The sequence below is a fragment of the Aspergillus terreus genome, genomic scaffold (genome assembly GCF_000149615.1).
Source record: "Aspergillus terreus NIH2624 scaffold_11 genomic scaffold, whole genome shotgun sequence".
Classification (NCBI taxonomy): Eukaryota; Fungi; Ascomycota; class Eurotiomycetes; order Eurotiales; family Aspergillaceae; genus Aspergillus; species Aspergillus terreus.
Window position 1 is genome coordinate 754,484 of NT_165934.1, and position 22,587 is coordinate 777,070.

Sequence of the window (22,587 nt, forward strand, 5' to 3'; positions counted from 1 at the left end):
GCGGCTCGAGACTAACCGGCACGGGTGACCGCAGTGACGCCAGAGCTGTCCGCGCAGGGATGTTGCCAGGGATGGCGACTGGATAGTTACAGTAGAAGGAGGAGATGAGTGGTGATGTTGCAGATGAGCCGATGCCTCCGGAGTACATTTCACGATAATGATGTCCCGCGGCCCAAGAGCTGCTTAGGTAACAACCGGTCTTGGCGTCACGTGTGTCGTAACCAAGTGTACATACGGAGTACCTACCTACCTGCAGGCAGTAGTGTTACTAGACGGTATCTTTTGGCCGAGTTGCTGGATAAAAGACTATTTGGCATGTGTCAGCTGATGGTTGCATCGAAAGCTTAGTGTGGCTTAACAGATTCGCCTGTCCCATGTCTTCTCTTTTCCCATCGACGCTAACAAAATCTACCACCGATTTCGAGTCCGGAGTGCAGATCAATATCTGACCTTCCACAGGAAACTTATTCACTCTCTAACTACTCAAATAACCCAAACCTCGCGATGGTCACAAAAGACGACTTGCCGCGACCCGGGGTCGAAGCCCCGGACATGCCATCTGTCGCGCCGGATGCACTGTGCCTGGATGGCCATCTATTCCGCATCAATTACGATGTTCCAGATGAGATCACTCTGCAATTGGAGGAACTGTACGACCGTGATGCAAAGTACGAGGAGATCCCGGAGCACCTGAAAGCATACGAAACCGAAATGGAAGACTCGGATGTGGAAGAAGCAAGAGAGATAGAGCGGCTGTCTGGGGAACAGGCGCAGGGAAAGACGACCAAGATATGAAGGATCGAACCTGTAGTCCACCTTCTCCGTCGGTTGGGAGGTATATGGGGGTGCACTGGATGTTGTTGGAGGGGAGTCACTGCTCAAGTCTGATATGCTCATCCCAACCGTCTGGTATCAACATAGGGATCGTGCGTCAGGTAGAAAGAGGCTAGGAACACCATGGAAAGTCTCTATCGGCATCACGCAACTGACGCAAAGGACTGATTGTTCTTACTGCGAGGTCGGAAGATCAGAGCATCGAGTTTAGCAACAATAATGCACCATGCAACAAGATTCTCGAATTTGTTGAAGAAACAAGCGTCTATTCTCTCGTATGGCGGCGATCCGTTTCAAGTTGTTCGGAGTCATTTGGACCCTTATGAGATCGAGGTAGATGATGTATTGTTGTTGACGTTACTAAAGAGCAAATAAAGTCCTTGGCTAACCGAAGGGAACGCCACGTGATCGACATCCGAGGTTCCCAAAGCGGAGCTAGCAAGCAACTCTGGGGAAACTCCCGCGGGAATCAAGCGGTTTGTTGGGAAGTCGCTAGTAACCATCCGACCTGCTAGTTAGACTCGCACCAACGGTCATGCTGGACTCTTCGTCCTCCTCCTCCTTCCTCGGTATCCCTTCGTTAATGGCCCTGGATTGTCTTCCCTTATCTGTTCCTGATTGACCCATACTTAATCCTCCATACACCTTCCTCCGCGATCCACACCCCCTCGCCATCGTCTCCTCCTTTCCTCCCCGCTCCGCTCTATTCCATCACCCCCAGCGACCATGCCGCCGAAAAAAGCTCCCGTTGAGCAGTCCGCTCCCGATCTGGAGATCGTGGGCGATCAGCTCACAATCCACCCCAGTGGCTTCACCGGAGGCCCCGAGCCGCAGGACGACCAGATCATGGAGCGGAACCTGGTGCACCATATGGCTCGCTTTCGCGAGAACCCGTTCGAATTCCTACGAGAAGTGAGCGCCCATATGCAGGGAACGGGATGGCGCGCCTATGACAATGTGATCGGACAGCCAATATTCTACTCGGGCTTTACGGAGCGCATGAAGTCGTCCATCGTTGACAGCCCGCTACTTCAATCCAAAGTGCACGAGTTGGCAGAGGCACGATTGGTCGTCGAAGAGAAAGAAGGCCTCTTGGATCCGCTCCGGCGGGACGCGCGTCGAAATGAGCTCCGAAATAATCTGATGGTGGTGGTCGACAGCATGTTGGACAATATGATCTGCAAAATGGAGAGCAAACGATTCATTCGGGGCGCGTATTATCTGTGCACCCAGCTTCTTACCCGCGCGTACCATCAAGGTGCATCTTACAGGTGGTCTCATCGTGTTCTGAGAACATTAGAGCTAACCATCACATTGCAGGCATTCATGTGTCGAGTGAAGAAGTCCTGCGTTTGAAGCGTGTTGCCGAGGACGCAGCAAAGAAGAAACAGTCGATCGTTTTTCTCCCTTGCCACAAGTCACACGTCGATTATGTTTCACTACAAATTATATGTTATCGTCTTGGAATTGGTCTGCCAGTGGTGGTGGCTGGCGACAACCTAAACATCCCCCTCCTTGGTCCTTTCTTGCAGCACGCCGGTAAGCTATCATGTGCCATGAAAAATCGGACCATTCTAACTACCATAGGTGCCATGTGGATTAGGAGAAGCTTTGGCAATGATCCTCTCTACAACACGGTCGTCCAGGCGTATGTCGACACATTGCTCCAACAAGGCTTTAACTTCGAATGTTTCATTGAAGGTGGACGGTCCAGAACCGGAAAGCTGCTGGGTCCGAAATATGGTATCCTCCGGTTCATCGTCGACAGCCTATTGTCTGGTCGCGTTGAAGATACCATCATATGCCCAGTCAGCACTCAATACGACAAAGTCATTGAGACTGAGTGAGTCCTACAGAGCTTTTGTACCTCCCCTTACTAAAATCCGATAGCTCCTATGCCAGTGAACTTCTCGGTACCCCCAAACGGAAGGAAAATCTAGCCGATCTGCTCTCATCTTCCTCGGTCCTATCCCTGAAACTGGGCCGCGTTGATGTTCGGTTCCACGAGCCATGGAGCTTGAGAGAATTCATCAACCAGCAATTAACGCGTCTTTCGGTCGAGATCAACCCTAACGGAGCTCAGAATCTGACTTATGAGCAACGAGGCCGACTCTTGAGATCTCTGGGTTACCGGGTGCTGTCGGATATCAATAACGTGGCGGTGATGATGCCTACCGCTTTGGTTGGAACTGTGCTGCTGACTCTTCGCGGCCGTGGGGTGGGCAAGGCTGAGTTGGTCCGTCGTGTCGAGTGGCTCTGTGACAGAGTTCGAGCGAAAGGAGGGCGCGTCGCGCACTTCTATAGATATCCCACGGAGGTAGTTGTTGATCGTGCCCTCGATGTTCTTGGGCCCCAACTGGTGGGTATGATTGCTGGACTTGTCGAGCCGACCTATTACGCAGTGGATCGCTTTTTGCTCTCATTCTATCGCAACATGACCATTCATTTGTTCGTTACGGAAGCATTGGTGTCTGCAGCTATGTATACCAAGATCAAACAGGGCGGAGGGCCCACAAACCAAAGAATCTCCTATGAGGAGCTGCATTCTCAGGTTCTCTTCCTGTCTCGGGTTCGTTCACCACACATCCCCTAACATGATGCCGCTAATCAACTCAGCTCTTCCGTGGCGAGTTTATCTTCCCTCCTGAAGGTCTGGAAACAAATCTGGACAACACCATCAGGGGCCTGGAGGAAGACGACGTGATCGCTGTCACAAGAGACAGTGATGGCAAACCCGAATTCGTCGAGTTGAGCCAAGCAGAGCGTCAATGTGGAAGAGAAAATTACGACTTCTACTGCTTCCTGATTTGGCCCTTTATCGAAGCCTCGTGGCTTGGCACCGTGTCGCTCCTGGGCCTCACTCCCCCACGAGATGGACCCCAGGATGTTTGGATCGATATGAAGAAGGCGGAGAACAACGCGCAGCTCGTAAGTCTTCCCACAACATTCCCGCACGGCCGCATCCCTGACTCATATATCCAGCTTGGGAAAACCCTCTATCACCAAGGCGATCTCTCTTATTTTGAAGCTGTGAATAAGGAGGCTTTGAAAAATTCGTACCAACGCTTCGTCGAAGAGGGAATCATTGTTGTTGCTAAGGATAAGGGATCCGGATCTTCTACCTTAATGAAACTGGCGCCTGAATGGACTCCGGAGCGCGATCCAGACACGGACAAGCTTCTGCCTCATGGCCGTCTTTGGGACTTTACAGAACGCATAGCTCAGTGCCGGCGTGAAGGGTGAGTCCACTTCCTATTATATTCGGTCCAGCTGTACTAACGAGCGCAGAAAAAATCGCCGTGATGGAGCCACGGTCTCTTCGCGTGTGCTCACACTGTCCGACAAGGTCGGCCGCACGTTGTTCGCAAGTGCCGCCAGACCGGAATCGCCCGATGATGCCGACATTTTGAGTCGGGAGAGGCGCAGACAGGAAATCACTGCGACACCCAAGCTTTGATTCTACTGTCCGATAGTCCTGGACTCATAAGTGTGGATTGGCGACACCACGCTTGGTAAATATTGCTACCCGCTGTGTATACCCGATTCGTCTCATTGTATAGGTTATCCTATTACTAAACTAGCATAATGCATTGCGATATCTCCATGCCCACTTCAGCAGCTGTTGTCAATATTGGTCGGTTGATCGTAACCAAACCAGCTGCAACCATCGGGTCATGGCTGACTGTGTAAGACCTCACAAAATCGACCACTTAGTATGTTAGAACGATAGGATCAGAGAGAAGGAAACGGGCCCTGGTTCCTGATGTCTTGAATCATCTGCATCACTGATTGGGTATGTCTCACGTTTGTGTGCTTCCCTGCACCTCGTATCTGCATCATGAGTAAGCAGGTGGCATATTGTTGGCCTTGACGAGAATTTGTGTAGGAAGCCTCCTTGGCATACGCCTCGCAAGAAGGTGGCGCTCAGAAATACACCAGGAACGCGTCAATACGTGTAAGTATCTTGGTCACTGTGTATGCGTTCCAGATGCTACGAGGAAAACTTAAGCGACAGTATATTTGCTCCAAGCCTGCCAAGATGTACCATTTTCAAATTCGTCTGTCAGCTGTGAGGGGTATATAAGACATGGTGACTACCTACCATCAGCTACTGGAAGAAATGTATCCTTCACTTGACGAGAATTGACCGAAGATGGCAACTAAGCTGGTTGCGACCTTGGCCTTCGCCTCTGCCTTGATCTCAGCATCAGCCGCACGAGATGCACTTCTTCCATCATCTCTACAAACCTGTTTGAGGAACACTGGCGCCAAAATTGTGTACCCTGGCGATCAGAGCTACGACGCCCTGGCGCAACCCCAAAACTCCAACTACCAAGCCCATCCGGAGGTGATTGTTGTACCTACGTCGGCCGAACAGGTATCCGCGACGGTGAAGTGCGTCGCTGCCGAGAAAGGCAATGTGAAGCTCAGTCCTCGCGGAGGAGGCCATAGCTATGCTGCGTATAGTTTCTCCGGCCAGGTGGTCATTGACCCAAGTCAGATGAAAGGCATTTCCATCGACAGTGAGAAAAGCCAGGTAACGGTGCAGTTTGGGCAAACGCTAGGCCCCTTGGCTACTGCCATCGGGAAGAAAGGATTCGCCTTGCCGCATGGCACTTGTCCGACTGTTGGTGTCGCGGGACACTCGCTGGGTGGCGGTTGGGGGTTTCCGTCACGGAAATGGGGGTGGCTTGTTGACCGGAGTAAGTCTGCGTATGGACGAGGTAAACCGGGATGCCGATTCTGATATGTGTCTAGTTGTGGCGCTGGAGTTTGTCGATGTCAATGGTGCCATCAAGCAGCTGAGCGCCAGCTCAGTCGGGAGCGATGCAGAGCTATGGTGGGCACTGCGCGGCGCGGGATCGAATAACTTTGGCATCGTCACGGCGTTTACCTTTGCGATGGAGAAGGCGCCTCCTGCGACAGTCAATTATGAGCTCTATTTCGGGCCGGAGTCGGACTGTGCACAGGTGCTCTTGCAGGTGCAGGCGCTGGGACAGCTGCCCGCCGATGATCCCAACGGGCTTCCGCTGGATCTAGGAGTTGAAGTACTCCTGATGGGCAGGGATAATTCGGGAGACAGCGCCTGCATTCTTCAAGGCCAGTATCTGGGCACCAAGTCTGCGTACCAAACTGCCATCAACCGGGTTCTGCGCAAGCTCGCAACGCAGGGCATTAAGCCCGTCGAATCGGAGTCGATGGTGAAGGTGTTTAGTAACTGGATTTCCGCACTGACGGACCTCATGGGGCCCCTCGATGCGTCGAATGATACTCTCCCATATTATGCGCAGTCTCTGGTTGACAGCGGGTCTCCAAGCTACCAGAAATCGCATATAACTAAGGTCTTTGACGGACTTCGCACCGCAAGAACGGTCAAGCATTCAGAGCCTGATGTGTCGTTTGACCTGCTTGGACCTAGTGCAAAGACAAATCTACCGGTTGCCAGTGGTCCGATGGCATATATCCATCGGAAGAGTCTCTTTCTCGTTCAGATCTATTCGGCGTATTTCCCGGGCTTTGGTGACTTGGCTGCGCGCGAAAAGGCCGTCAATCAGATCACTAACATTACCCGTGCGATGAGACAGGCTCGACCGGAGAGCGAGTGGCACTCTTATCAGAATTATGTTGATCCGTATCTGAAGGACTTTGGGCGGGAGTACTATGGCGACGGGCTGGAGCGGCTGAAGACGTTGAAGACTGCCGCGGATCCAAATTTGATCTTCGACTTTCCTCAGGGGTTAGCTCATGCGTGAGAATTCTAGATGTCTTTCGCATGTTTGAATTGTAAGGACGCTCAACTTGTGTTTCATGGGTATCTGTTTCCGTGTCTCTCCGGACCGATAAGGATAGCCACCCTATAGTACAGACCATATAGCCATAGGGCAGAAGGTTATCTTTATCTCTCACCAATGACTACTTCGTAGTCTAAACTGCACTCGGTGGCGAGATCCGGGGGCCTTGCATAGAGCCAATCGTAGTGCATCCTGCTCCTATCTTATCAGCATCCTCCGTGTCTGCTTCTGATCGCTCTGCTTGGCGGAGCACCCACACCCTTGGTGATGACTAGGATAACTTGCCTGGGTGGGTTATCATCACCATCTGGATCATTTATATCTGCTAGAATCTCTTGGCTCTGCTTGATAGCGTGTCGGACACTGTTCAGTTCGGGGGCCTGCTGGGTCCCCTTGCCTAATGGATCCAGAATGGATCCAGCCAAGAGTCATGGTGATCCAGAGCAGCAGAGAGATAAATGAGTTGATGGCCATCTCGCGCATCGATCTCCGTTTGCGGTTCCGCTGGTTCGAGAATTTAGAGAGACAGGTCGACGAAATTAGAGCCGTTGAGACCCCTACCGAAAGCAGTCCGTTTCGTCCATCATGGCCGAGGTGAGTGTCTTGATTCTCAAAGCGATTGGGTCAAATCAGCTCACGAATGCGATGAATACAGCCAGTGTACAATGCCTCGACGCCTCAGGGAGGCAATCCGTTGAAAGTCGATGTGAACCTGCAGTATACTGGAGTCGAGTACCACTACGTCTATATCCTTCTCTGCACATTTATCGTGTTCCTCATCCTGCCCGGCATCGGCTTCCTGTACAGCGGCCTGGCACGAAGAAAGTCGGCATTGGCGTTCCTCTTCCAGGCGTTCATGGTCCTTGCAATGTAAGGAGCCGATGGATCGACTGCAGACAAAAGCTAACAAGTATCAGAACGACCTTCCAATGGCTATTCTGGGGGTATTCACTCACCTATTCCAGAGACGGTGGCCCATTTATCGGCACGTTGAAGGTGTTCGGCCTCATGGACGTCATGGTGGCGCCTTCGCCTGGGTCCGCGGTCCTCCCTGAGTTGGTCTTCTGTCTGTTCCAGCTGCTCTTCTGCGCATGCACGGTACGTACTAGGTAGCCAGGCATCCGGTCCGATGAATCTTACATCCCTAGGTGATGATCGTGATCGGCGGCGCTTTTGAGCGCGGAAGCATCCTGCCCTCTCTCATTTTCGGATTCTTCTGGGCAACGATCGTATACTGTCCCTTGGCTCGCTGGACCTGGAGCAGCCAAGGCTGGCTGTATAACCTGCCCGCCATCGACTTTGCCGGCGGCGGTCCCGTGCACATTGCTTCGGGCTGTTCTGCCCTCGCATACGCGGTGGTCCTGGGCAAGCGCAAGGACTACGGGGCACCTTCGTTCCGCAAGCCGCACAACGCGACCTTGGTGTTTCTGGGCACGGTGATGATTTGGACAGGATGGTTGGGGTTTAATGTAAGTTCCATCTCTACCCCTACGGAGTGGGTTAACCTGACAAGCATGTAGGGCGGTTCGACGCTGAATGCCAGCATGCGCGCCATTGTCGCAATCTTCAATACTAACACCGCGGGGTGCACGGGCATCTTGGGATGGGTGCTTGTCGACATGATCCGCAACAAGGGCAAGTTTTCACTCGTTGGCGCATGCGAAGGCGCCATTGCTGGTCTGGTCGGAATCACCCCTGCCGCGGGTTGCGTTCACGTCTGGCTTGCGGCATGTATCGGCTTCATCACCGCTATAGTGTGCGCGTCAATCCAGAACCTCAATGACTGGATCCGCATCGACGAGGGGATGGACGTGTTCAAGCTGCATGGGATTGGTGGCATGGTTGGATCTTTCTTGACGGGCATCTTTGCCAGTGAGTCGATCTCGGCGCTGGATGGCGCGAGCCTGATCTCTGGTGCGATCGATGGCAACGGCGTCCAAGTGGGAAAGCAGTTGGCTGAGATCTGCGCCATCTCGGCGTACTCCTTTGTCGTCTCGTGCATTCTGCTGTACATCATGAAGTTCATCCCCTTCATGGGGTTGCGGGTGGACCCCGAGTCGGAGATGGTGGGACTGGACCGGGCTCAGTTCTTCGACGAGCAGATAGGCGACTGGTCTCTAGTGTCCGGGACGTCGCCGCTGACGCTGGTTGGAGTGTCCAAGGAACCGTCGGCAGAGAAGCAGGAGACGGAGAAGAAGTCTTGAGAAGGCGACTACTGTACACGCCTAGGAATGAACCCGTTCAGCAGTTGACTTCGGCAGGATTTGGGTTATCATTTGTTTTAATCTTGCCAACTACTCCATATTCATTAATGAAAGAAAGTGCACCGGAAACACCGCATCGTGACACGACTCGAGCGCTGTCTGCATTATCCTGCCCAGGTCCGTCCCATTGTCAGCCCGAAGCTGGTGGGGGCCAGGGCCAGTTCGTAGGACAAACGACAGATTAAAATTCCCAACCGCCTTATAGCTCCATCGTAAAGAGTGATCCCAATGAAAATGGTGCCTATTCCTTCTGCATCCAATCCAGCAGCCATACTGAGGTCGGTATGCCTGTAAGACACTCAATTTAAGGGTGGAGAACCGATCAGGCCAAAATGACCCACCCCGTTCGTCCCTCCCGAAACTATGAGAAGAAGCCGAAATTCTTCGGACAAGACCACGACCTCCGATACTGGTATCTTCTGCAGAAGCCAGCCACCAATCACCACACGGTGGAACAACGCGCTGTGCTGCGAGGGGGCCAGGGAGCTATCCTTACTCAAGCCTCTTGCATCATCTGCCATCCCGGAAGACAGCGGAGGTATCGGGGTTATGGATCGGCTCCATGAGATATAAGGCGGGCTGCCGAAGGTTGGATTCATGCACTGTTCGATCAAAACCAGAGCCACCTTTATTGCACAGCAACACAATCAATCCTGCTTACGGTACTTCTGCCAAATTCCACATTCTATCCTGATAATGGTCTCGGGGGACTCTTCTCACATGGAGGGTAAAGTAGCCATCGTTACCGGAGGTTCCCGCGGCATCGGTGAACAGATTGCACTCGAGCTCGCGCGAAATGGAGTGAAGGTAGGCAAGAGGGTTGTCACGTTCTCGCAAAGAAGCCAATGGCACTAACGTGGTCGAACAGGTGTCGATTACCTATAGTTCCCCTAGAAGCGAGGCACGCCTGACGGCATTGATTCAAACCATTGGTGCTCTCGGTAACGGGTCCTCTGCAATCGCGATAAAGGCGGACCTGCGAGACCCTCAGTCTCCGAGCAGAATCGTCGCGGAAACTGTTCAGCACTTTGGCGAGCACATCGATATCCTCGTCAACAATGCGGGAGTGGAACTTGTCAAGCCCATGCAGGATGTCACGGTGACCGACTTCCATTTCGTGTACGACCTCAACGTCCGCGCCCCAATGCTCATGATGCAAGCTGTGCTGCCACATTTGCGTGCACCGGGGCGCATCATCAACATCGGCTCTGTTGGCGGCCGGCACGGTTTTAAGCAGCTTTCTGTTTACTGTTCTTCCAAGGCCGCAGTGGAAGGTTTGACGAGGTGCTGGGCGGCTGAGCTGGGGCATGCTGGGCACACGGTTAACTGCGTCAGCCCTGGCCCTGTGCAGACGGAGCTCATGGATAACATTCCCAGGGAGACAATTGAGATGCAGCGGGATCAAACTCCTATGCAGAACCGGATAGGCACCGTGGAGGATATCGCGCCGTTGGTTGCTTGGCTCGCAAGAGAAGAGAGCAGATGGATTACGGGACAGGTTATCGCAGCGAGTGGGGGATGGGCTATGTACTAGGGTCAGAATTACTGTCACTTTGGTCATTGTTTATATGTCCATGCCTCTTATCATGTGCAAGTTGCGTTTAAATAAACAGAGGTGTATTCAGCATTGGGTTGAATGGTCAAGCTCTCCACTCGTCTTTCTTTTCTGAGAAGATTCCAGGTTCGACAGTGTTGTCATCAGATCCTTTCCAGTATGTCCAGTAGGTACTCCCACCGCACCCGCCTTTGAAAGATTTAGTGTCTGTTTGGAGTTGATTACATTATAGTACATGCTGAGATGTACAAGTTAAACAACGCCTTCTTCTTGTCGGAACCAACCAGCGATATGTTGGAGGCGATATTTTGTCGCCGGAGAGGGCAAGTTAGCTGCCGTGGCCATGAAGACAGAGCGTATGGGTGAAAGCCTTACACGTATATCTAATGGCCAGAAGGAGCCTCGGAGGAGTGAGCTTTATCTAACATATTGTACTATCCAGACCAAGCCGAAGATAATATGGTTCCGCTACTTCGTAGCCTAGTCACTGTTGTGTTGCTCTTTCACATCTAGATACCGTTTTGCCATCAAGGCTATATTTCTATAGGCCATTGTGTCCACTCTGGCCTCCACTATGGCCTCCCTTCCTTCTCTAGCCATGGTAGCCTCCCCGGACTTACAACACACATATGTACTTGATTTCTAGGGCGGGCAATATAGGGGAAGCGACGGTTTGTATGGGCGGATAGACGGTATTCAGAAGGTATTCAGGAACTAATAGAAATAATACTAAAGCGGTTTAAATATGATTTAATACCGCCAGCCACTAAATCGGGCTAGTGGTGGGTAAAGTACCCGACCCGGCGACCCCTGGGTCTGCGCAGCCGGAGTTTGTATATGTAGACAGCATCGGCCACTTTGCGACTCCTGTGTGATAGGGTACTTCTTAAGTACAACACATACTATAATTTGAGACAATCATATCCCCTAAGTCAATACAAGGCACACCATAGATTACTGAAGATCTTCCAAAGCAACACACGGTTCACCAATCCCAACAAGATTCTCCTCTTCATTCTGACAACAAGAAGCAACCTTTTCGCATACCTGGCTTACCAGCAGGCTGTCTGAACCTGCGGTTACAAAAACAAGCGGTTAAATTTTTTATATTGACAGTGTTAAGTGTACAGAACAAACAAGGCAATACTCACTTGCAGTAGAGATTTCCTTGCAGTTCTCAAATACTGCCTGCAGGGGCCCTCCGCGCTCACAGCATGAAAGCTTGATATTCTTTCCGCATATCTCCCTGGCTTCTTTTACAGTGGTGGTTGATTGTGATAGGGCCATGGAGGCGAACAGGAGAGTGGCGAGCTGGTACTTCATCTTTGTTGCTTTGGTGTGGTTGGGTACGAGGGGATAGGGCTGTCGATAGGAGAGCAAAGGCCAGGAGCTTTCTTAGAGGAAAGATGTTTTCGGGCTTTGCTACCACAATAGCGCGGTCCTGTCGGTACCGTCTTATATTACAGTTGGTTAGATATGACCCTTGCGTTGGGATTCCAGTTCATGTTGTTTTACATTTTTACTTTGCAAGGGGCAACATATTCACACCTTCAACATGTTTGTTACTACACCAGGCAGAGACCCCGGCCATCAGCAACCAAGCAATCTCCACAAAGAGATCTGCTGCTCACGCCAGCACTCCGTGAGTGGACCCTGAACATTAAAACTGGGTAAGGAATGTGAATAACAAGCCAAGTTTTTAATCTACTCGAAGACGCGCGCTTCGTACATTGCGGTCCTGAAACAACAAGAAAGGGAGGAAGAGAGAGATACGTGAGGGAATTAAAGTAGATTGTGGAATACTTACTGAGCAGATCCCTGAGCGCCCTTACAAAAGCGGCGATGTCCCGGAAAATCAAGTACGTTTAGGTCATATATATAAGGAGACGAGGAGCCGTGCGTTTGACTTAGGCAGTGCATCGGCTAAGGTACTGGCGAGCATTCCCGGATGAATCTACAGAGCTCGGGTAAGCGGGACTGAAAAAGTCCTCTTGTTGAGTAATCGTGATTTCAAGCGCTCTTACTTAACTAGTGAACGATGTATGAATCAAGGCCCGAACGGTCAGCCAGCCCATTCTTAGCGCTGAGAAGCGGAGACAACTCATCCTGTGCTAACCCAATCTATACGGCAGGTACGGAATGTTCAGTAATCATTCGGACAAGCTCGTATAAAACGCTTCCACACACGTAGTTAAGGTGTGCCAGTTGCGCTTTGTGGCAATCCGTCCTGCTCAGCGTTTTTTCATTCCCACTCTTTGATCTATAGTCCAAGACACCGACATGCCGCTCTGGTTGATCTTCCATACCCCCAACACTTTCGAGGACGTCGGGTCTAAGCAAGCCTTGGTGGAAGATGTGACCAAAATATACACCAATTTCGGGTTGCCACCTTTCTATGTGGTCGTCAACTTTATCCGACTCTCCGGCGAAGACGTTTGGGTCGGTGGAGAACGGAGAACCGCGAGGCCGTTTGTTCGCATCATGATCGACCACATCGCGGTCCGGCTGGAGAACGACGACAGCATGTACAAGCGTACCGCGGATGCGATCAACAATGCCCTGAAACCACACCTGGTGGACAAGGGCTACGATTGGGAATTTCATGTCGATGAAACGGAGAGGAGGCTTTGGCGGATCAATGGCTTGATCCCTCCTCCATTTAAGAGCGATGACGAGCGGAAATGGGCAAAGGAGAACAAAGCTAGTCCATATGATGGCGCACAGTGAGTTTTACGGCTGTCTTGGGTTGTTCTGGTTATTGTTGCGTCCGCCTGGACATCGAATACAGCAGTCATTTGTTCGGTAACATTGCTTTGCCAGCATTGAAGGCCATGGCCTATTAGAACCCAATAGTAAAGAGCATATCCGTTTCTCTTTGACCTAACCTGGTCGCCTGTCCTGACAAGAATTGCTGTCCGCGCAATCAGATAGAGGAATCCTTTGCGCCCAACTTATGCAGCTTCGTTAACGGCTCATTCCATGACTGGGCATCATCCACCTTCTTAGGTCAAGTAAAAGATGTGCCATTGGAATAAGTTTGGCGCCTTAATAGTTGACAGTTGCCGTTTGGAAATAGATATCATATCATATAGCATGATCGGCTGGAGATACGGCTGGTTTGAATTATTCGGAAGGGCTTGAGATATTATCTTGTTCGAATTAAGCCACGCCTATACACATTGAATCGAGATAAAATACAACCGAAATCAGCCCGCAGTAACGCGACCCCAAAATGCTGTCTGAAGTATCTTGTCCAAGTCCGCCCCTCCGTCAGAGCGAAGCTGGTGGCAACCTGGGCCATTCTTCATCTTTTCCCAGTCCCGAATCTTCTGATCTATAAATTCTCCCATGCCGGACGCGTGTAAGATTTCAGCCAGGCGATAGTGGCCGTCTAGAAGCGCCCGACATGGGAGCGGCAGGTTTTCAGCTCCGGGGGCCTTGGTAAACGTGACAATCTTTCGCTCGCTACCGATGATCATACGCACCATCGTCTGGCATTGGGAATAAAGTTTCACCTCGTATGTGTGAGGATCAGGCTGTGGCACAAATGCCAGATTGAGGTTTCCAAACTCCATATGAGCGCTTTGCTGGAGAGTGATCCCGTTGAAGATATTGTTGATTTGTTCCGCATGCATTCCAACTTGTCGGATGGCGGGGAAGCAGCAAAACAGGGCTTCCCAGATTTCGCTCGGTTTCTGAGGGGACCATTTGACAACAGGGATTTGAGCTGAATGGGAAGTATGGGGTGGCGCGAGAAGGCCTTCGGTTGAATCCTCGGGAGGTGGAGGAGACCCGCGTAGGCGACGTGAATGGCGCAACATTGTGGCTGATGGTTGACGCTGGCGGGATAATCCATGCGACCTGTCTGTACTGGCGAAACAGAGACATGGGGAAAGCGAGAGTGAAGGGGAGGAAAGAAATTGTAGGAAGATATTTGGTTGTCTCTCAATACTGACGTTGGTACTAGGTCACAGAAGGACCGTGGCTCGACCTGGCAAAATTGCAGGTTCCCTACAAGAGCAGAATGAGAAGGGAAGAATCCACAGGAGAACAGAATCAATCAAGATCGTGACTATCGTGGGAGAGAGGGCTTGGGACGAAGACCGAGACTTGAAGGTCTCACACAGAAAGAAAGAATCCCACAACTGGAGCAAAACGGCGCGAGAAAGATGGAACAGAATAGGATCAACAAAGAGACGAAATATCATCCTAGAGTTCCAGATGACTGGGATAGGAAGGAAAGGTGAGATGGAGATGGAGAGATGGAAGAGGAAGGGAAGAGTTTGAGACCTGATGCGACTTTTATAAGAAGCAGAAGGAAGGAGGCAGTGAAAATAGACACAAAACAAGAGAAAGAAATGGAAGAGTACTAGGTAGTGAAGAGGTCAGAAGTGAAGGGGTTCTGTTACTGATGACTGCGGGTGAGTAACAGATGGTGGAAGACTTCCTTCCCACAACAAACCTGCCTATGAAGTTTCCCAGTGAAAGAGAGGCCCCAGAACAGAGGAGCCTCTTTATTTTCCCTTTTTTTTTTTTTTTTTTTTTTTTTTTTGTTTTTGTTTTGTTCTTCTCACTTCACGTTCTGTTCTCCTCACTTCCTTTCTCCACCGGCTGTCTTCTTCTACTCGCCATCGTACTCTCACTCTACTTCCTGAACCCATCAATAGTCAATTCTCTTCGGTCATTGGAAAGGGCCTTTGACAATTTGTCGAGGCCCGATCCCTAAAGATGCCACCCTCCAGAGATGAAGTTGACAGACTCGTCGCGCTGACTTGCCAGCATCTGAGAGCAGAGGCCGAAAAAATCAGAGCTCTACCCTTGCCCGACCCCGAGGCGATCAGAGAAACATACAGAAACATTCCAATCCCCTCTGGCGGTCTCTTCTTGAGCCGCAAGGAGAAAGAGGTGCGATATTTGATAGATAAATTGTCCCATGCCAGGCGCGTATAAGATTTCAGCCAGGCGATAGTGGCCGTCTAGAAGCGCCCGACATGGGAACGGCAGGTTTTCAGCTCCCGGGGCCTTGGTAAAGGTAACAATTTTACACTCGCTGCCGATGAGCATGCGCAGAATCGTTTGGCATTGGGGATAAATCAACCTTGACATGGAACTGGAGGGCGAATTCCCCACGCACTCGACCTGCATCATCTTATTCTACGCGTATGCGGTCTGGTTCAAATTGGCAGGCATGGGCGGCTATGCTTTCATCACCGAAGCCATGGGGCCCAGTATGCTTGCTAAGTATCAGAGCTCTGGCACTGCCCATGCTTCAACGGAGTCCTCTGCACCGTCCAAGGAAAACATGTCAATCATAAAATTGGCCGCTATGCAACTAAACGTGTGAACACACTAACGGGGCCCCATATAGTCGTAATCCGGTTTGATAGAACATCCCTTTCGCTAGTGATCAGGCTCATCCTGTCCGTTCTAGTTAGGTTGATCATCTAATCCGCTATCCAATTCATACTACGTCTATGGTTTCATTTTTTATACAAGCAAAATAGCAGCGGCAGTATCAGTGAGACTAGCAATTGATTGTGCAGTTTACTCCAATCGACTTCAATTACAACATCCTGATTGAGTAATAGAAACTCGTCTCTTCGGAACTTGATCATAGTTCAGACTTAACCGAGCGAGGGGTGGAACATATGACAACCTCGGTCTGTTCGTTTCCCCGCATTTCTATATAGACATGTAACTGTCTATCGTACAACATACAGACATTTGAAGTTCGATCTGATATTGACATGATGACAGAAACACTGGATTTTGCTGATCTCCCTCCCTTTCCGCACGATGTTCCAACAGCACCACTCCTCCGCCTGTCGCTTGCCAAGCTGCTAGCCCACGATGACAGCGAGATACAGCGACTCATGCAAGCATCAGAGGAGATTGGCTTCTTCTACCTAGATATGCAGGGTTGCGAGCTAGGTTCGAACATCCTCACTGATTGTGACAGACTGTTTGCCACGGGAGAAAAGCTGTTCACCCTCAGTCTCGACGAGAAACAGAAATACGACTTTAGTAGTCAGAACTCGTACTTCGGGTATAAATCCCAAGGGGCTGCAATTGTGGACCGCCAGGGGAATCCAGATAGGAATGAGTTCTACAATGTCTGCCATCTGCCCTAATAAATAAAGTCATTTCACCATGAAAATTGTACTTACTCGTGTCAAGGTCTCCAAAGACGACATCCTCGGAGTGACCGCTCCGCTGCCAGCCCCGGACGTCCTTCAGTCTACCCGCCCAACCTTGGAGTCCTTCATCAGAAGCTCACACTCCATCGTGACTCTCATTTTGACGCTACTGAACGACCAGCTCGGCCTTCCCGAAGCAACCCTCACAAATCTCCATCGACTGCACGCCCAAAGCGGCGACCAAGTCCGGTTCATCAAGGCTCCTCCGCAGCCTCCAGATGACCGCCGCACTGCGTTGGGCGAGCACACCGACTTTGGCAGTGTCACCGTCCTCTTCAACCGCTTGGGAGGTCTTCAGATACTGCCTCCGGGAGAAGATGCCCAATGGGTTTATGTCCGACCTCTCCCCGGGCATGCAATTATCAACCTCGGTGATGCGATGGTCAAGTTCACGAATGGACTCTTCCGGTCTAATATCCACCGGGTTGCGTCACCGCCAGGCGAGCAGGCGGAGAGTACCCGGTACAGTCTGGTGTACTTTGCTCGTCCGGAAGATGATGTTTTGCTGCGGCGGTTGGAGGGTTCGGACCGGATTCCAGAACTTGAGGAGGGTGATGTGGAGGAGGCTATTAATAGTAAGGATTGGATTATTCGGCGGGCTCTAGGAAGAAGAGGCAATTTGAAGGACATTGATTTTGAAAAGTCTGCAGGGACAGAGATGTTGAGTCGCCGGATCAAGGTGTAGTCTTGGGATGATATATCTGGCTGATGTACGGACTCGAGAGTTCTTATTTTGTATGTCCTTGCAAGAGTATGGAATGCACTTTTGCCTGAATACTCTGTTGTTTACTTTCCAGAACAGAGTTGTCACCTGAAAGCTCAGGATAACTTCACAAATGATCTTTGTCACTACTTATCACTTGCCACTCTCACTTTCTCTGACATCTCACATCTTACAAGTTTGCAGGCTGCTCATGCCCGAACCTGCTCCTCCTCGCCATTCTCTCTTGGCACACCTACTCCTACAACACAGAACTACCTGAGTGATCTCTTTGCGGAATGCCATCTCTCATACACAACATACAACACCTCTTACACCTGATAATCTTCAACTCATTCACCTCCCATCATTGAAACACATCGTGACGCTTCAGACGTTTCAAGCTCATCATGTTTAGAACACATTCTCCTGACGATGTCGACTCGCTCTTCCACCCATCTCCTCCTCACTACTACGGTGTTGTGGTCATCTCCTCTCATCCTCAACCCCGCGATGGTCCACAGAATGAGTCGGATAAGATCCCCGACTCAGGAAGGAGAGCCAAGGGACTCGTCCCTCTCATTCAACTGGGAGACAGGATCCGATATCTCCGAACTGAGCACCCTCATGAGCACCCCACGGTCGACTTCTCCGTCATCGCCTGTGGATACCGAGCTCTCGTCACCCTACAGTCCAGGTAAGACATGGACCATGGTATGCTTCAGTGCTCTACTAACTATATAACAGATCGAGCCTTTCCTCGTACGCCGCCGGTAACTCCCTCAGAACGTCGCTTAACACTTCCTCTACGAAAGAAAGAACACCCTACTCCCAGTACATCCCAGTATCCGGAGGAAGCAATTGCACAGCGTCGACTGGCTTTCTTCAGTGCCGTGAGAGACTATGTGTATCCTCTCCTGAGAGAAGAATCTTCCTTTCGGAAACTGGTCACGTCCATAGAAGACAGTGACGCGAGAATTCGACCGAACAATGTGATTCACCGTCAGCCGGAAGGGTAAGTGGTGTCTAATCATGCATATACATCAAGCTGACTTTATATGCAGTCTCCGTGCAGTCTTGAAACCATACCAGCTGGAGGGTTTGTCTTTCCTTCTCTATCTTCGCGAGAACGGCATTGGAGGTATATTAGGCGACGAAATGGGTCTGGGAAAGACTCTGCAGGCTCTTGCACTCTTCCAGGCGATCAAGGAATCAGATGACAACCTGAATGACGGCAATGCACCTTTCTTGGTGGTCTGTCCCTTGAGCGTTCTTGAGACCTGGGTGGCTGAGGTCTCGAAGTGGACTCCGGAACTGAGCGTGATGAAATACCACGGCTCTGCAGCTGAGCGTGACGGGATGAAGAAGAAACTTGCTGGCCAGAGAAGGAAAGGCTGCTTGAAACTGCCAGATATCCTGCTAATATCTTACGAGACCCTTCTCTCCGATGTGGCGTGGTTCAGAAGAGTGTTTGTTTGGAGATACCTCGTGCTGGATGAGGGACACCGGATCAAAAACGCCAAGTCCAAGAGAGCATTGGGGCTGTCCAGGATTCGTGCACACTACAAGCTTGTCCTTACCGGGTGAGTTACTCTCTTACCTAGTGTGATCATGTTTAACGACTGTCCAAAGTACCCCCATTCAGAACAACCTCACAGAACTGTGGTCTATCCTCCATTGGCTGTATCCAGAAGTGTTCGTCGAGTCCAGCGTATCTATGTTCAGGGATGCGTTTTCGCTCAATGACGGTAGCTTTGACCGGTTGTTTATCGAAGACATCACCGAGTTCTTGAAGCTAGTGATGCTGCGGCGGGAGAAGGACTCTCCGTCGTTAGGTCTATCGATCCCGAACAAGATGGAGTTTATATTGTCCGTTCCTCTCTCCGAATTGCAGCGCTCGCTCTATCTGAAGATTCTTACCGGCCTACATCAATCTGATTTCGACAAGTTTGGCGACGTGGGAAGTCGTCAGAAGGATATTACTCGCTGGGCCGGACATCAAGATGCCATCCCAATTTCCCCCAATTGCCCATCGCCGAGGAAGATCAAGATATCGCAAAACGTGTTGATGGAGTTGCGAAAGGTATGTTCAACTCCGATTTTATCAGTCCCCGTCTAACATCACCAGTGTTGCATCCATCCATACCTTCTTGATGGAGTCATGCCTTGGCCCTATCAAGTGGGCATTGACCTCATCACTCAGTCAGGGAAATTCCAGGTGCTCTCGAAGCTAGTCCGACGCTTTGTCAGTGAACAGAAGAAGGTCATCATCTTTTCGGGCTTCGAGGGCGCACTGGATCTCTGTGAGGACATGCTATCACTCCTCCAGACAAGCTTCGATCCCTTCCGCTACGTGAGGCTCGATGGACAAACCCCCAGCGCTGTTCGCAATTTGTCCACTTACCTCTTCCGCAATGATGAGAGATACTTGGTCTTCCTCATTTCGATAAGAGCTGGAGGCGAAGGCCTCAATCTGACCTGCTCCTCAACCATTATCTTTCTTGATGAAGACTGGAATCCGCAGCAGATGAAACAGGCCTGTTCGCGCGTGCATCGGATCGGCCAGACAAAGCCTGTCGAAATATTTCGTATCCAGTCTCGAGGAACAGTCGAGGAACAAATGGCCCGGCGTTTGGAAAAAAAAGCTTACATGGCCGATCGAGTGACAGAAAGGGTGCGCTCGCAGGACAATGCTCCCACCCCGACTGGCATCGCAAGTTTCCATGATATGATGTATTCGCCTGATGCCCTCGCCCTGGAAGCAAACATGTCCTACATGGCGACTTATCACGACGGACTGAACGACTCCGATTCCTGCGTCATCAAGAGGGTTAAAGACCCGAATACCAGCGCCTCCCTCACAGCGGAAGAGGAAGATGCATGGCTTGAAACTGCCGAGCGAGTGCGAACCAATATCTTCGACGGCAAGATTCTAAATGACCGACCGAAATACCTGTCGACGTTTGAGAGACAGATGCAAACGGACCTTCGGCGCGAAGATCGCAGAATAGGCAAAGAGCGTACCGTGACCATTGATGGGTTCCAGGTATCAAAGGAGAGTATCGCATTCAACGATCTGAAATCACCAAAGAGCCCTTCCTTTGGACCAGCAAAGACCATCAAGACTCCCAGACTAGTGCATGAAGATGTGCGTACCAAACCCATCCACTTGTTCCAGGCCACGTCTAACCCCACCAGACCTGCTTCGTGTGTCGTAAGCGCAACACGACAGACTGTGGCGTCTGCCCGCGATCTTTCCATTGGAAATGTCTCGGCTCCAAGGGCAGAGAAAGTCGCCTGGGACTGGGGCTTACCTGTCCATCTCATTACTGCTGCCAGTGTGATAGGACGGCCCCTCAAGCGGGTGGACTCCTTTACCCATGCATCCATTGCGAAACGGCATACTGCGAACGCTGTCTTACCTGGGACGAGACGGAGTTTATTGGCGATTGCGATGCATATGCGGACATGGGTTATTCGCCCAGCAATGCGTTCTACATTCGTTGCCAGCGTTGCAGGGGGAGTGCGGGGCGAAAGCGACTTTTGGTGTCTAGTCATTTCTCTTCTCCAAAGCGCGTCAGAGACCTGTGATCTGGAATGCGCGGACAACTATGAATGAGCTCTTTCTTGGTTTTGGTATGGTCAACATGAAGTTGGGCATGAACCTGGCTGTACTTGGGGTTTTTGTCCGCAGATTGTATTGACGATCAAGTTTAGATACAAGAATTGACCATTTTGATCTCGCAACATACTGCAGTCTCATAGCACCCTACAGATCCATGGGATCCCGGCGGGACCGGACCGGACCGTCTGCGGACCACGGAAATCTATTCGCAATAGACCACAATAGTCCACGGACTATATCCGAACTGGGACCGTCTGCAACACTCGCCGCGGATCATCCTTTTATTTCCGTGGATAGAATGACGGGATTTGACTGACAGCCGAGGTGCGGGTTCTCCCTATCCCTATCAAGGGTTGTCACAAATACTCCGAGTGGGCCGGGCATTCGATTCATTCTTGAAGCATGGAATGTCGACTCCGTATGTGGCATGATGTCAGACTCTTATCCCATCCTACCTATCCTCTGATCGCGACAGGGTTAAGCCTGGATCATATTACGACTGCACTATCACAATAACGCACCGCCGATCCCACCAACCGATCGCACTACGGAGTACATCCTTACTCCGTCCCTGCCCCCCAGAACCGTTAGACCCCGATTGCATGATTCAAACATCTGCAACAAGCCAGAAAGGGACGCAAGACGCACGGGGTACACATACTCCGTACATAACCATCCCTGGACACCGTTGAACCTTAACAGCATGACAGCGACACCCACTCCCTCCCTACATTCCACTCGTCCGTCCTCAATAATAATACATACCTACATAATAATATGAAGGGCATCACACGATCGCCGCTCCAGCATCGGAGCTTACCCAAACAGGCAGGAGACTAAAGCAGCCCTGCGCGGGCTTTAATATAGCAATCCGTACTCCGTAGTTAGGTACTCTGCCGGTATTCCGCCCGCCATATAGACCAGTCACAGCCAGCCCGTTGCGAAGCTTCTCCTTCTCCTTCTACCTCTGGATAGTTACCATGCCACATGGGTCTATCTGCACAGGTACGGGGCCCAGTCGACAGGACAGCTAAGAGGGACCCGTCCGCGTAACGGGCATGATACATCCGACGGGACTGTCCCGTCCAATGCGTCTGGTACGTCAACGTCCGTGTCAACCTCACTGTCGGGTCAGCCACCCGTTTGCCTTGCGACCGTGCGCTGCGATGCACTGCGCTGCGCGCTACCTGTCCAAAGCCAACCCAGATCCCGGACTAAGGAAGACGACAGGCCAGACCCCATCTGCGTGTGCGCTGTCTCGGCTCCGGGGTCGCCGACCCGTCAGTCTGGAACCCGTCTGTCAGGAGGATTCGAAAGTGGACGGGTGGATGGATGGCCCGTCTGGATTGGAATCTGTCGCTTGCCGTGTTGGTCTTTGAAGGAGCCCGGGGTTTGGTCGGTATTTGCTACATTCCTTCGTTAATTCTCCTGGACGATGTGAGGATTTACATGTATGCAAGATCATCGCTGGGGATCTAAAATAGTCTACTCCGTAATTAATCGTGGTCCTATCAGGGGTTACGGAAATAATAGTCTGGAACAGGCACTAATGTATTGACGTTTAACGATTATCCACACCCGCATGGAGTAACTACTACATCGGGGCCTACTCCCCGTCCG

General features: G+C 51.2%; 9 protein-coding genes across 9 annotated transcripts; 7 read left to right on the forward strand and 2 right to left on the reverse strand.

Moving 5' to 3' along the window:
- Positions 1-1,560: 1,560 nt before the first annotated feature.
- On the forward strand, positions 1,561-4,291 carry ATEG_07697 (lysophospholipid acyltransferase family protein; the record flags this gene model as incomplete). Its single annotated transcript, XM_001216318.1, has 6 exons — positions 1,561-2,092; positions 2,155-2,373; positions 2,422-2,677; positions 2,725-3,403; positions 3,451-4,073; positions 4,123-4,291. 6 exons carry the CDS (start codon positions 1,561-1,563, stop codon positions 4,289-4,291), a joined length of 2,478 nt encoding a protein of 825 aa, XP_001216318.1.
- Positions 4,292-4,987: 696 nt separating this feature from the next.
- ATEG_07698 (FAD-binding oxidoreductase) lies at positions 4,988-6,587 on the forward strand (the record flags this gene model as incomplete). The annotated part of the gene is made up of 2 exons (XM_001216319.1): positions 4,988-5,537; positions 5,593-6,587. The coding sequence occupies 2 exons, from the start codon at positions 4,988-4,990 to the stop codon at positions 6,585-6,587; spliced, it is 1,545 nt and encodes a 514-aa protein (XP_001216319.1).
- A 624-nt stretch (positions 6,588-7,211) lies between these two features.
- Positions 7,212-8,830, forward strand: ATEG_07699 (ammonium transporter; the record flags this gene model as incomplete). The annotated part of the gene is made up of 5 exons (XM_001216320.1): positions 7,212-7,220; positions 7,282-7,496; positions 7,544-7,724; positions 7,775-8,095; positions 8,147-8,830. 5 exons carry the CDS (start codon positions 7,212-7,214, stop codon positions 8,828-8,830), a joined length of 1,410 nt encoding a protein of 469 aa, XP_001216320.1.
- A 756-nt stretch (positions 8,831-9,586) lies between these two features.
- On the forward strand, positions 9,587-10,424 carry ATEG_07700 (SDR family NAD(P)-dependent oxidoreductase; the record flags this gene model as incomplete). The annotated part of the gene is made up of 2 exons (XM_001216321.1): positions 9,587-9,697; positions 9,759-10,424. 2 exons carry the CDS (start codon positions 9,587-9,589, stop codon positions 10,422-10,424), a joined length of 777 nt encoding a protein of 258 aa, XP_001216321.1.
- A 505-nt stretch (positions 10,425-10,929) lies between these two features.
- Positions 10,930-11,768, reverse strand: ATEG_07701 (uncharacterized protein; the record flags this gene model as incomplete). The annotated part of the gene is made up of 4 exons (XM_001216322.1): positions 10,930-10,954; positions 11,066-11,159; positions 11,349-11,372; positions 11,597-11,768. 4 exons carry the CDS (start codon positions 11,766-11,768, stop codon positions 10,930-10,932), a joined length of 315 nt encoding a protein of 104 aa, XP_001216322.1.
- A 957-nt stretch (positions 11,769-12,725) lies between these two features.
- ATEG_07702 (tautomerase family protein) lies at positions 12,726-13,288 on the forward strand (the record flags this gene model as incomplete). Its single annotated transcript, XM_001216323.1, has 2 exons — positions 12,726-13,168; positions 13,234-13,288. 2 exons carry the CDS (start codon positions 12,726-12,728, stop codon positions 13,286-13,288), a joined length of 498 nt encoding a protein of 165 aa, XP_001216323.1.
- A 363-nt stretch (positions 13,289-13,651) lies between these two features.
- On the reverse strand, positions 13,652-14,266 carry ATEG_07703 (uncharacterized protein; the record flags this gene model as incomplete). Its single annotated transcript, XM_001216324.1, has 1 exon — positions 13,652-14,266. The coding sequence occupies one exon, from the start codon at positions 14,264-14,266 to the stop codon at positions 13,652-13,654; it is 615 nt and encodes a 204-aa protein (XP_001216324.1).
- A 1,929-nt stretch (positions 14,267-16,195) lies between these two features.
- ATEG_07704 (putative oxidoreductase, 2OG-Fe(II) oxygenase family) lies at positions 16,196-17,327 on the forward strand (the record flags this gene model as incomplete). The annotated part of the gene is made up of 2 exons (XM_001216325.1): positions 16,196-16,558; positions 16,623-17,327. The coding sequence occupies 2 exons, from the start codon at positions 16,196-16,198 to the stop codon at positions 17,325-17,327; spliced, it is 1,068 nt and encodes a 355-aa protein (XP_001216325.1).
- Positions 17,328-17,867: 540 nt separating this feature from the next.
- On the forward strand, positions 17,868-20,961 carry ATEG_07705 (putative nucleosome remodeling complex ATPase subunit (Snf2h); the record flags this gene model as incomplete). The annotated part of the gene is made up of 5 exons (XM_001216326.1): positions 17,868-18,039; positions 18,090-18,357; positions 18,407-18,925; positions 18,975-19,425; positions 19,471-20,961. The coding sequence occupies 5 exons, from the start codon at positions 17,868-17,870 to the stop codon at positions 20,959-20,961; spliced, it is 2,901 nt and encodes a 966-aa protein (XP_001216326.1).
- Positions 20,962-22,587: the final 1,626 nt, after the last annotated feature.